The 14,473-nt window shown below is 43.5% G+C and overlaps 1 protein-coding gene across 2 annotated transcripts; it reads left to right on the forward strand.

Moving 5' to 3' along the window:
• The first annotated feature begins 250 nt into the window (after positions 1 to 250).
• On the forward strand, positions 251 to 13,688 carry LOC148891394 (uncharacterized). 2 transcript variants are annotated; one of them, XM_089008896.1, is made up of 4 exons: positions 251 to 627; positions 5,403 to 5,596; positions 10,372 to 10,666; positions 10,847 to 13,688. In XM_089008896.1, exons 3-4 carry the CDS (start codon positions 10,399 to 10,401, stop codon positions 11,275 to 11,277), a joined length of 699 nt encoding a protein of 232 aa, XP_088865022.1. In that variant the 5' UTR covers positions 251 to 627; positions 5,403 to 5,596; positions 10,372 to 10,398; the 3' UTR covers positions 11,278 to 13,688. The 2 variants fall into 2 exon arrangements, with proteins under 2 accessions (XP_088865022.1, XP_088865021.1); XM_089008895.1 differs by lacking the exon at positions 5,403 to 5,596.
• The last annotated feature ends 785 nt before the right edge of the window (positions 13,689 to 14,473 follow it).

The following is a 14,473-nucleotide window of genomic DNA, read 5'->3' on the forward strand; positions in this document are numbered from 1 at the left end:
GTTTTAGTAGCGTTTAAAACCCATGGTGAACTTTCCTAATTCCCCTTAAAAGATTGCGGCGGGGTCCGAGCCCCTTCGGCCCCCCTTCCCCAAGCCGACTCTCTCGCTGAGCAGAAGGTGAGCGTTAAAGCCCTCATTCTCTCCGGGCCAAAGCATCCTTCAGGAATCGCGGCCCCGAGGGAGATTATCATGTCGGGGGTAATCCGAGGAGGAGAAGGAGGAGGAGCAACAGTTGGAGCTGCGGGGTGGGGTGGGGGGTGACGGTAGAGGGAGGGGGAGTAAAGGAAGGCAGAGACGCTCGGAGCCCAACTTCCACCATCTCACAACTGCGGACGAGATGCTGATGCCCGCCACCTCCCAAACTTTTCATTCCCGCGCGGATTCGCTCAAAGTCCCGCCAACGACACTTTGGATCTTTCCCGTGAAGGAGTGCTTGTGATTAAAAAAAAAAACAAACAAACACGCAAAGGATTTGAATCAAGTCCGGACAACTCCCTCTCCGCAGGGTGCAGCCGAGACGGGATGCGCCTTTTTCACCCGTCCAACACGCTGGTGATGGACTTTCTCGATGGAGGTCAGCCTGAGACAAACGCCACACAGCTAAATCTGGATTAGTCAGACCGAACGGTAAGGACGCCGCATATCTCCTTTTGTCGACTTTAAGCCGGCCGAGCTTATAGCCCGGGCGTTTAGATGTTGCGCCCCGACGAGGCGGCGAGCGCACCGGGATTAATTACCAAAGTGGTAGGTGACCTCCACGGAATGTTTGTGACGCCGTTCCGTTTTCTGGCATCCCTCGTGCATTTTTTAAGCTAGTTTTTCATCTCTTGTCGTCACTCACGTTTGTCTCGTCTGCGTCAAAACCATTTTTGGTCCACGGCGTGCGTGCACGCAAGCGGCGGAACCACGTGACATCTTCTTCCTGCTTTAGTGAAGAAAAATTCTCCAAATTATGTAGATTGGAAAACGGACGATTGGATTTGGAGATCAATCAATATCAATGCAACATATGAGAAATATACGAATCAAAATGATGACAGTAAACATAGCAATCAATATTGATTCCCAAATTATTTTGAAATAAATGTATTTGAGTAAAAATTATTTCATGTAATTTTTTTGGGGCATTTACCGTATTTCAAGATTGAGTTTTATTCTCAACATTATTTAACTTATTGATGGAACCCTTTAAAGCAACCACACCATATACAAAGTGCTGAATATGGATTACGGAGCTACCAGCACAATTTCAGTTCACTGACGAAGCTTTTCGGGTGAGGAGCGAAATGTCCGACAGAAAACCTTTATTCGTCCCACAATGGGGAAATTTGCAGTCCACAGCAGCAATTTGAAAGGGGATGGGGTGGGAACGGTGAAAGGATAGAAAACAAGATATTCTAAGCATAGTAAATTAAAAATGTCAACTGTATACTGTCAATGAAGAAACCTTTTCATCGATGCTGAATAGGGACCAAAAATAATTGCAATAGGAAAACAATAAATCATTTAAAAAAAACAGTAGAAGCACAAAAAAAGCAAAAGTAAAAAGAAGGTCTCGTGCTGATCTTAAAGTCAAAGAATATCCGCAAAAATCGTTTGAAATGTTGAAAAAAATTCAGGTGATTAATATTAAATAATGTCACATATTTTTGTCTCAACCCCTAAAATAAATAACCAAAAAAATGGCCCGCTGAATAAACTCAGTGTAGTCTATATATATATATATATATATATATTAATTAATTGTGTTATTTCTTAATATGTCTATAAATTTACCAATGTAGTTAGGACATATGTTGGGGGAAAAAATAATTTTTAATCAATTATCGACTTTTTTATGTTAAAACTATTTCATATATAAATGAAAATACAGGGCCAAGCTCATGTAAAAAAAATAATAAATTAATTAAATAAATACAAATAACAACCATGTTAAAGTCATCATAAAATACGTTTATCCATTTCCTGTTCATTTGAATTTGTTTTTGTTTTGTTTTTTCGTGGCACGCCATCGCAATCATCCACGGATGACGAATGACGCGTCATCCCTCCCAGCCGTGAAACACACGTGACAAGTTCGTGCTTTTTTTCGGGTGTGTGTGTGTTTTTTTATTAGCGACAATGTAGGCTAAAAAAAGACGTCATGGTGTTTTCTCCACTGGCACTTGCCTGTGCTTGCACTGTTCAATCCGAACCGACGGAAGCAAGTTCCTGCGTCTTTTTTTTTTTCACAATAAAATCAACATTGTCCCTCGTTCGTGCGGAACTTTGCGCTAACAAGCACCAGCCGCGCTCGAAATATCTCGCTGACTCAAGCGCTCGGCTTAATTTAGAACAGCCAATCCAGTCTCCGTAATATCCACTCGAAACTGCAAAATAGGTGGTTGCAGACCCATCTGTATTTTTTCCAGACCCGTCGAGGCGCTTGCTTGGCATTCTCCTGATGGGGAAAGTCGTAGACTCATTTGCTGACATGTTATAAATTATAAGTAAGACAGTGAGGAATAATGTTGCGATGCTATAAGGTGAGCTGTTGCAGACCCGTTGAGGTATTTAATAATCAGAATCAGAATTATCTTTATTGCCAAGTGTGTAGAACACACAAAGAATTTGTTTCCGGTCGAACACGCTGCACTAGAATCATCATCAAAAATTTGCAAAGAGGCACTATACAGTTCCATTTGGGTTACTGTTCAAAGAGTTAATGGCTTGGGGGACGACGCTGTTTAAATGTCTGCTGGATTTGGTGCGCATGGATCGGTAGCGCCTGCCTGAGGGGAGTAGCTGGAAAAGGTGGTGGGCAGGGTGCGGAGGGTCCAGTATGATTTTCCGCACCCTAGTTTGAATTCTTGCAGTGTGCAAGTCCTCGAGAGTGGGTAGGGCGGTACCAATTATTTTTTCCGCCGTCCGAACTATCCGTTGAAGTCAGATTTTGTCCATTTTTGTGGCGGCCCCGAACCAAACGGTGATGGAAGAACACAGGATGGATTCGATGACAGCCGTGTAGAAATGTTGCAGCACCTCCTGTGGCAGGCCATGCTTCTTTAGCAGCCTCAGGAAGTACATTCTCTGTTGGGCCTTTTTCAGGATAGAGTTGGTGTTGACCTCCCACTTCATGTCCTGGGAGACTGTGATTCCCAGGAACTTGAAGGTCTCAACGGTTGACACCAGGCAGTTGGATAGTGTGAGGGGTAGCTGTGGTGATGGATGTTTCCTGAAGTCCACGATCATCTCTACTGTCTTGAGCGTGTTCAGCTCCGGGTTGTGAAGGCTGCACCAGAGCTCCAGCTGCTCCACTTGTTGTCGGTACGCAGACTCGTCGTGCAGTCGTTCGTGTCGAGAGAGAAGAGCAATGGAGAGAGGACGCATCCCTGCGGGGCTCCAGTGCTCGTGGTTCGTGTTGAGGATGATATTTTCCCCAGTCTGACCTGTTGTGTCCATCCTGTCAGGAAGCTGAGGATCCACTGGCAAATTGTAGGGGACATAATAATAATAATAAGAAGAAGAATCTTCTTCAGCAAATCAGTGTCCTCCATCTTGAGAGGTTTGATCCACATGTTTGTTTTGGCCAAGTTTTTACGTCGGATGCCCTTCCTGACACAACCCTCTGTATTTATCCGGGCTTGGGACAAGCACAAGAAGACATATGTCCCTTTGTGGCTACAGAACAAGCAACTCGCTCAGTAAAAGGCTCCCAAACACAAAATGGTCATCGGCACAGCAACATTCAAAAAAGCAAAAATTATACTCACCATTTGATGACAATGCTCTGATCTTACTGTGAAATGGGCATCTCTTTCCTTACGTTACATCACAAACAGAACTTCAGTCCTTTAATAATAATAATAATAATAATAATAGTACATTTTATTTCAAGTGCCTTTCAAAGCTCTCAAAGTGGTCTTCAGACCTGAGAAGAAGAGTAGATGAGGATGTAACGCTGGGTGGGGGGGTTGGTAGAAAGCAGCTTTTTTATTGGTAAGAAAGTAAGTAGACCTTTGTTGCAAGTGTGTTTTTAGTGCAATTTTTTTTTTTATTAAAAAAAAGATTTTTTTTAGAAAATCGTATATGCTTACATCCTCTCCCTCAGTCCCGTCGAGGTACCTCTTTCCTTGTTCTCCATACTTGAAAAGTAAACTCTCGTAGGAAAACCTTTTGTTTGATCAGACATTTTATAACCAATAAAATCAAATGTGACTCCAGACCCTTTGAGGTACTTGCTTGTTCCATTAATCAGACCCATCGAGGTCCTCACTCCTTTGTTCGCCACACAGGTTGATTATTACGTATGAGAAGCCTTTTTTTGGGGAGGTTAAAAAAAAAGAGAGAAATTGGAATGTCGTGAAGACAGATTCCAGACCCGTTAGTGCGCTCACGTCCTTTTTATAATGAATATTAACACATTTACTGCCATACGTGGAAACATCTGTCCACTTCATTGCCAGGGTTTTTGTCATTGTCACTTGATTTGCAGAAAACCCACAAAATATTGAGTTATATGATTACATAAACATTCAATACAGCGTTAGAAACCTTAGACTCTCTTCTTTCATCAGAAACATAAACAGTTAATTCCTAAATTATATAGGTCTGGAGTTATCTGAGCTTGAAAAGAGGGCAGTTGTCCAAAATACAATGCAAGACATACACATATTGATTTATATAGCGCTTCAACAACAGCTGAAGCTGGAACAAAGCGCTAACATGTACAAAAGGCAAATGCTGCTCCTTCGTGGAAGGGAAAAACATTGCCAGACGTCTGACCAGCGCTTTATCGGCAGCCAAGCATGAAAAAAATAATCCCTGAACACATTCAGGAATGGTGCTCTACGCCATATTTTCAATTCCGAATCAATTCGTGAATGGCAGTGAATGAGTTAAGTCTATTGCAAGTAGTGATGTTGCTCCAGACCCATTGACTCATAGCGTGCATCCCCAAGGTCAAAAGGTCAAAACATTCATCATCTGTGATGTACCGAAGTGGCTTGCTCCAGGTCATTCACTCAACCCATTGAGGAACTTGAATTTAGGAAGTAAACTTCCCAGCAGCTCATATATTTTGTTTTTCTACTTCTCTTTTCATCACTTTGCTGCTGTGAAATGTAAATTTCTCCACTGCGAGACTAATAAAGGCAAATCCAATCCTACAGTACAATGAACCAATTCAGACCTATCGAGCTGCTCATTTCTTCATTTCCGTCAAGATTGAATCTGTCAGAAATGGTGATGCACAGTAAAGTCAGATTCTCCAGACCCGTCGTTTCAGCACCCTCTTTTTTTTTTAGAACTGCCGATGCTCGACTGCTGAGTTGAAACCATCGGCTGGTTTAGCGGACGCACACCCACAAAGTGTATCTAAAGGAAAGGTCTGCCCCCCCCCCACCCCCTTTTCCCCCCTGCAGCCAGGTGTTCACCCACGTGACAACAGATAAAGCCGACTGCGGGCATTACTGCTAATCCCGCCCTGATCTTTGGAATATGTCCCTGTTACCTCTACGAGCACTCCGCTCCTGGCCCACCTGCCGCTGACTCGGGAGGTCAAAGGCATAACCCCGCCCCCCACCTCCACCCCCAAACACACACGCGACAACAAACAGTAGGTGCCAATCTCACCGTTTTATCCACGCCGCTATCGCAACCGTCTGCATCTTGATTACGCGCCGCGTTCATACCCGACGCTTCGGCGGGTCTCATATCGAGAGCTGTTATGTAAATGGATTATCAGGTGTTATGCGACGAAGAGCGTGCGGCGTGGGACTTGGTGGCACGTCGCGTGACTTTTAGGGAGGTCGCCGCGGTCAAAGAAAGTCGCTATCTCCTCCCGCACAAAGAATCGCTTCATACCCGACGTTGAAAAGATGTCTTGGTGTCACATCGGTGCCTCATCTTCCTCCAGGCGGTTCGGCTCTCGCCCAATTATCCCCCCATTTATTGTTCACTCAAGATAATGGCATCTTTGAGCCGCCGCAATGACAGCCGAGTTGAAAGAATTCCTGTTTTCACGATGCCCTAAACGCCTCATGCGTCAGGAATGGCGGTAAAATGGCAAAAGAAAAAAAAATGGAAGTTGCGTGTGAGCGTCGAGAGAAGCTGTCGCTGAGCCAAAGTACAGATAAAAGAATTCACCACATTATATTGATTGACGAGAATGCTTATTTCACGGTTTGGTGCGTTTGGAAGTGGCCTGGGTACTGCGGTTTTCTCGCACATTGCAAAAACGTCCGCCGTCATTTCATTGCACAATCGAAAATGTCTTGAAATGCAATTTTGAGTCTTAATGGTTGTCCGCTGTTCGTTATGCCTGCCATGCTATTGGCTGACAACCATTTAGGGTCCCTGTGACTCAGAACAGATCATGGATGAATGGAGAAAAAAAAACAACATCCATGATGCAGCTGTCGGGGTACAACCTGAACCGGTCGCCAGACAATTTCAGGACACATATACACAAACAACCATTTGCGCTCAGAGTCACACAGTAGTGTTCAATTCAGGTGTTCAATTAACCTGCTATGTATGTTTTTTTAATGTGGGAGGAAACCGGAATACCCGCAGAAAACCCATGCGAGGAAAATGCGCTAACCTTCACTGTGAAAAAAAGTTTGATTAAGTCATTCACTGCAGACAATGTGCAAAATTGTGTCTACTCCTGTGCTACGGCTTTTGTCATTTATGTTTGACCGAAAGGAAAAGAAGAAGAAGATTTGAATTGCAGGACCCAGATTGGAGTTTTAGGACTACATAAACATTCAATGCAGAGTAAAAAACCTTAGACTCTCTTCTTTCTTCATAAGAAGAAGTTAATTCCTGAATTATATGGGTCTGGAGTTTTATGAGCTTGAAATGGGGGCATATGTATGTACAAAATACAATACAGAACATATTTATTTAGATAGCGCCTTAACAACAAACTGTGAAAATGGACAAAAGGCAAATTCTGCCCCCTAGTGGAAGGGACAAAACATTGCCAGAGGCCATGGCCTACGCTTTAGCTGCACCCAAACAAGAAAAAATAAAACCCGAAACAAATTCTGGAGTGACGCATGTCATTTTATAACCCCGTCAACTGTAATTCCCACAATTCGTGTCACCCGGGTTTTCAAATAAACTGAATTCAAATAACAAATCTTAAATTGTTGCGCTAACTCAAAAGAACCCCACCAACATCTTTCAGTTTGGCTCAAGAATTTGGATCAAATGATGTGATGATGTGACCCATGAAGATTGTGTCTCACCCATTTTGACCCGCATTGGGTTATGTTTGACCCAATGTCTCACACAATGACCACCAGCTTGTCTTTGAACGCTTCATGGAAAAAGCGCAGGAAAAAAGAAATGTCATTTTGTTTGTTTGATGTTTGTATTCAAGTAATATGGGCGAGGATGGTATCAGCATTCCGCTAATTCTTGGCTGTGTTTTTTACGGTCAGCCTCAAAGAGGCTAAGCGATCCTCAGAGACAGTCGGTGACTGCGCACACATGTTGCTCTCTGGTAAACACGCACACAAAAATCACGCTCCACATTTGTTTTGTTTCAAGGCCTTCTTCTGCCTCTTTTATTTTTCTTTTCCGATGACTTTCCCTGCTGCTTCCTCTTCTTCCCCTCCCGGATTTCTTTCTTCCTTCCTCATCCTGCTGGCCGACCGGCGCGCTGGCAAAGGCCGTTGGCAGGTGTCCCGAAGTCGAGCGCTCATCTATGTCGTTGTCTGTCAACGCGCATTCCGGAGATAGCGGCTTTAGCTACACCTGCTCTTCGGTTAGCCTCGTCCAACTGCGTTTCGCGACACTTAAAGGACAGCCGTCACCATTTTTTTGTTTCCTCACTGACATCAGAAAAACGTTTTATAGCATGTACAATACCCAAAACACGCAGGCTGATATTTTCGTCAAATGCAAAACACCAATAAAAATGACTGAATGTGTCCCAAAACTGCCACAAATGAGCTCAAAACTGGCGAGATTCAGAAAGTCCCGCCCCCTCGTTCGTGACGTCACACCAGGATACACCGTCGCTAACTGCCCTGCTCGAGGATCAAAACAACGGTTTCACAGAGTTCAGATTTGGAGAAGATGCTTTCTTGTTTCTCATCCAGTTATGAATATGATTCAAATAGTTCTGAAGAGGAAAGCATACATGTTTGCAATCGATTAAAGAAGTCCTTCCGTATCAATTCGAGCCGTCTGCAAGCGATGCAACCGGTGAAGATCTGGACTCCGATGTAGCGCCCAGAAAATGCGCCAGATGGCGCACAAGTGTCGTTTCGTCCAGTATATAAAGCCGCTTAGAAGAGCCGTAAACCCGCCCGTGATTGGTTAAAATCTGTGGTAGGAGACCACCATACGAACAGCAGATGTTGAGACGAGAGAGAAAGCTCCGACAGCGCTCCAGAGTAAAAAATGACACGGTGGAAAGTGGATGTTTGTCGATCGGTTTGCTCCACTAATATGGCAACTGCTCTCTTTGACCAGGTGAGCTCACAGTTAGCATGCAGTGTGACTAAATGAGTAACCATGCATCAAACTTCCGCTATCCAAATGCCGAATCACTAACTCTGGTTAGCTTCCTCGTTCGCCTCTGCTGGTGCTCAACGGCTCTGTTCCATTGGAAATGGGCTGATTTGTCCGCTGGGAATTTGTGTAAACTTACACCTCCTTTAGGCGTATTACCGCAATTGCCTGCGATACACAACGATTCACTATTGCGTTCTATTTTCACGATCAACAGTGTTTTCAGACGAAAAAAAGGACCCAAAATTCATTGTGTGTCGCTTTCTCGGTCAGCGGCGTTCCGAAAGTGACGTCACTTCGGGCATCGTCATCAACTCGAAAACAAGACTTCATGAATATTCAGCGCGGGTGTTAAAACATAAAATATAGCTATATGCGGTGGAATCTTTGTAAAATGCGCTCAGTAGAAGTCATTTGAAGTGATTTTACAAATTATGGATGCAACTTGTCCGAAGGTGTCAGTTGTCCTTTAAGAGTTGAAAGTCAGCGAGTATGGCGACCAAGATACAGTGGTGCCTTGAGATACAAGCGAGGTTAGGAACGTTTTGCTCAATTCAATTCAATTTCGGTTCCGTCCCATGACATTCCATTCCTTTAGCGCTTGTAGCTAAGCTAATCAATACTGAAAATCATGTTACTTATTTATTTACTTTTTATTTATTTATTTATTCATTTATCTTCATCAGTGCTAACGCTAACACAAGATGGTCCACAGACTGCCCTAAAAATATTTATGACACAGGCAAGGAAGTGATCGCGATTCTCTACTTGTCACACACCAATGTAGCATTAGCATGATTCATAAGGCGTCACGTTATTTAGATACTGTTTCATGGCAACCTTCTGAATGTCCAGATCGTATGTTTTAGTGTGGCCTACTCGGACATGTGTGAACACAATTGAGTCTGGCAAAACACTTAAGAGCCAGTCTGGATTTGCTGTTAGACACCGACAGACAGTTACTTATTTCTAGCTTAAAGAAACGACCCCCCCGCCATCTACACGCAAGCGACATGATAAGAAAAATGTGAAGCCGTAAGTGCAGACAAAAGAAAGAGCGGAGTGGCTAACCCGATATAGAAATGTTTTTGGGTTAAAGTGCCTTTTTACAATGAGTAAAATATTGCTTCCTTCGCCTTCTTTTTTTAGCGCCTCCCCCAATTTGAAAATGTTAAGAAACTGCGGTGTCGCAGTGAAAAGGAAACCAGGAAGAAGAAGAGCAATTACCGTAACCCCAGTGCTACCTTCAACCAAACATGAATGCTAATGAGACTCGATACGACACAAACCCAAAGGTTAATCTACCCAAAGGCACACCGTCAAATTAACCCTAATCAAGAGCCAAAATACACCAATCCTTAAAATCCTACCCTTACGGCAACTTGCCATCACAACCAACTCTCACTTTGCCTTGAAAACAAGCACAAACCCAACCTAGAGACCAAATGTAAATTTCCCCACTGCGAGACTAATAAAGGCAAATCCAATCCAAACCTCAAGTCCACTCAAACCTGAGAGCTAATTTTGACCCTTTAGCTAGCCCAAATATCGACATGAACCCCAAAGTCAACCCTGAGAAAAAAAACCTCACACCAAGCCCAACGGTCCCTCAACCAATCGCAACCCTGAACACCAATTTTGTGACCTCTCCAAAAGCCTTAGCCAAACTCTCACCACTTAGCAACCACTATGCTAACTGGACCCAAACCCTAAATTCCCCGGATAGAATTGTAGTTCCTCAAACAGAAAACATATTTACAAAAATAAACCAACACACACAGTTCCGTCAATCCTATTGTTACATTCCTCCGACCCTAGAGTGACATTTGTCCTGTATTTAACTTCTTCTTCTTCTCTTGCTAGCGTCTCAATGCTCCTCCACGCTCTAAGATGAAGTTATGGAAAAGTGCTACTTTTGCCTTCGTGCTCTGTGGCGCAGCCCTGTCGCTCATCTTGGTTAGAAATTTCTCCACCACCGCCAGCAGACGGCCAAAAGCAAAGACCAAACAGCAAACCTCATCGTCCTCCATGGCCTCGTTCTCCTCGCGGCATACGTCGTTGTCAGGAACGCCATCCTCCTCGCCGATGGCCACCCTCGCCGGCACTCTTCATCGGAGGACACGCTCGGCGGACAACATGAACTCCCTACTGTCGGAGCGTAAGAACAAAACTTGTCGTCGTCGTGCTAACTGCTCAGTAATTCCACGAGCATAAGAACCATACTTGTCGTCGTCTTGCTAACTGCTCAGTTATTCCACGAGAAAGTAAACCGTCACCCCCCTACTAGCCGATGGTTTGCGCACCATTCTGACATCCTCTCAACTCTTTTTGTACCCAGTGTCCATGATGTTCCAGAGCTTCACCAAAGGCGAGCTTCAGCACGTGGTGGGGACGTTACTGGATGGCAAGAGACATAAAAACGGCGATCAAAGCCAGGCACGAAGGACTAAAAGAGCCCGGCGGGCTAAACCGTGCTCGGTGAGGGAACTAGAGCTGACGGTGAGCGAGCTGGGCCTTGGTTACGACAGCGACGAGACGGTCATGCTGCGCTACTGCAGCGGCAAGTGTACGGCGCAGAGGCGCAACTACGATATCACCATGGAGCACATGATGAGGACGGGCTTCCGGAAGAAGGACCGCAAGGACAAGGTGAGCAACGGCCCTTGTTGCCGGCCCATCGCCTTCGAGAAGGAGTTCTCCTTCCTGGACAATCGCAGCCGCTACCACACCATACAGAACATTTCCGCCAAGAACTGTGGCTGCGTATAGCCCGGCCGCCCTCCGGGGAAGACTCATTTCTTCGCGCTGCTCTAAACTACTCCCAACAGGGAAACTCACGATCAGGAATTCATTCAGGAAGCTAACCAGTAAAGGGAAAAGCGGCCAGACTGTGACTGATATCTCCATTTTTTTAAATTGTATGTTTTTTTCTATCTGTGTAGTAACACTGTAAACAACGGTGTCAACGCTATGACATAGAATCCCGTGAGACTGTGACAAAGTCACGACATGGCAAATACCATAAACCCAAGTCACTTTGGCAACATTACCTCCAAGCAAGTGCAAAAGTGCCAGCAAAATTAAGCAACGCACTATCACAGCAGACAATTTGGTTTTCCCAGAAAGGCTGCGCTAGCTTGAATTCACACTTACACTTGAAGTCATCAAGAAGCTAACTAAGCACAGGGCCAGTTTTAGTTTCAAACAATTTCTGAACAAACCCACCTGGATTTTTTAATATTGGTTAAACCACAAGTGTGAAAATCAAGGCCCGGGGGCCAAATCTGGCCCGCAACATCATTTTATTCGGCCCGCGAAAGCAAATCAAGCATGTCAAGTGCCATGATGCTGGCAAATTGTCGTATGTAAACCACAATAACACTCATTTCTGGACTTCAGGTTTGAAAACTAGTTATTAATTAGTTTGTTGTGCGCTCAGCATGTAATATGGGGAGGAGATGAAACTTTCCAATGGCTGCACCGAATTCATAACGGCCCCCTGAAAAGAAGCCGGAACAAAAAAAATGAGTTTGTCACCCCAAGCTTAACCAAGTCATTATCCGACTATAAAATCAATGTTAATCGGTACACCAGCGCTAATGCTAACATAAACCAAGATGACATCACGTCCGGCAAACATTTTCTTCATTTGGTAAATGGTAAAGTCACATATTTTTTGCACACCACTCAAATTATTATATTTTATATCAAGCTGAGCAAAACTCGATTAATTTTAAGCCACACTCTAAGTTTAGTTTAAAGTAAAGTTCCTTCCTTAAAGTTCCTTAACTCATTCACTGCCAGAGATGTGCAAAAATGTGCCCACTCCAGTGCCAGGATTTTTGTCATTGTCACTTGAATTCCAGTAATATTGAGTTTTAGGATGACATAAACAGTCAATACAGCATTTAGAAACCTTAGACTCTTTTCTTGCATCACAAAAAGAGTTAATTCTTAAATTCTATGGGTCTGGAGTTATATGACCTTGAAATGAGGGCAGCTGTCCAAAATACAATGCGATACATACATATTGGTTTATATCGCGCTTAAACAACAGCTCAAGCTGGAACAAAGCGCTAACATGGACAAAAGGCAAATGCTGCCCCCTCGTGGAAGGGAAAAAACATTGCCAGAGGCCACGGCCAGCGCTTTATCAGCACCCAAGCATGAATAAACAAAACCCGAACAAATTCGGGAATGGCGCTCTACGTCATATTTTGAATTCCCGAATAAATTCGTGAATGACAGTGAAGGAGTTAAACGTTTTTTTTTCCTGAATTCGGTTTTGACCAAAATCAAAAGGCACATGTGCAACACATCAGAGTCTAAATATTATTTCAATCTTTTATATACACACACATACACACATATAAGGGAGTCCTTGTCAAGAGAACAACTTGCTGGTACAAGCGAACGGTGTGGTTTTTGACACTTTTCATCGAACGAAAGAGCAAACAGGATTTTGGAGTGCAGATGACATTGAAAGAATGTGCCGCAGAAACAATTAAAACAATTTGGGCCTCCTCGCTACAAGAGAATGACTCATTCGCTTGGCAACAATTAAAAGAATAACAGAAAAAAACAAGAGTGAAAGAAAGATGCTGTCCAGACTTGTCGATCTCACCTCCACCAAGCAACTGTTCGCTTTGGTTTTTGTTGTCCTGGTTTGCCGTGCCATGCAAGCGTCGTCTGCTCTGATTTCTGCTTTTTTTACCGTAATTTTATGCGAGTGTCTGCATCAAACCCACACAAAGTACGACATTCTTGATTATACAATCATAACATGAACGCTAAGTCACCTTACAAGTGTAATTAACTTACTGCCGAACAATGTGCAAAAATGTGTCCACTCCAGTGCCAAGGTTTGTGTCATTTTCACCTAAATTCCAGGACACGCAGAATATTGAGTTTTACATAAATCTTCAATACAGCGTTAGAAACCTTAGACTCTCTTCTTTCATCAGAAAAAAAGAGTTAATTCCTAAATTATCTGGGTCTGGAGTTATATGAACTTGAAATGATGTTGCCTGTCCAAAATACAATGCAATACATACATATTGGCTTATATAGCGCTTAAACTAAACAACAGCTCAAGCTGGAACAAAGCGCTAACATGGAGAAACATTCATGTGTATATATTTTGTACAACGTATATTTTATTTGTAGTTATTTAACGCCATATTTATTGTATATATATATTGTAATGCCCGTCAGCGTGACAATTGATGCGCACAGTCGCTGGTATAGCGGGTCGGTCTTTTAATAACAAAACAAAAATAGTCAAAGAAAATCAACCTGGAAAATAAACAACAGCGCAGTCGTTGCTACACCCCTGCGTTTGAGTGACAAGAGACTCTCCACGCTTCCCTTTTTTAGTCGCAGATGCTCTCAAGGGAATATTGTCGGATTGTTTTGATTTGTAGAAGAGAGACGAGAGGGAGCACTTTGACAACAATGAGAGATGACGCTTTAAATCTAATCTAATAACTGACTTGGATGGGTCTGCATGGTGTCAGATTCGCGCGTGAACAGACTAGTGCAACTTCCAACTACCGTGCGCATATCTTCTCTTTTAGAAAAATGCTAAGACCACAGCAAAAAAACAAGACCAACTTTTTTTTGTCAAACCCTAACCCACAGGTGTCAAACTCAAGGCCCGTGGGCCAAATCTGGCCCGCCCCATTATTTTATTCAGCCCGTGGAAGTAAATCAAGTTCATCAGGAGCCATGATGCTAGCTAAAATCAGAAACAAAATTTAAAATTGTCGTATGTACGCAGTCATTATTTTTTACTTCAAATTTGAGAACGAATTACTCATGAACTCATTCACTGCCGTTCAGGAATTTATTCGGGAATTAAAAATATGACATAGAGCGCCATCCCGAATTTGTTCGGGTTTTGTTTTTTCTTGTTTGGGTGCCGATAAAGCGCTGGCCATGTCCTCTGGCAATTTTTTCGCATTTC

This window comes from Hippocampus bargibanti, linkage group LG11, assembly GCF_051943395.1.
Source record: "Hippocampus bargibanti isolate YZ-2025 linkage group LG11, ASM5194339v1, whole genome shotgun sequence".
Classification (NCBI taxonomy): Eukaryota; Metazoa; Chordata; class Actinopteri; order Syngnathiformes; family Syngnathidae; genus Hippocampus; species Hippocampus bargibanti.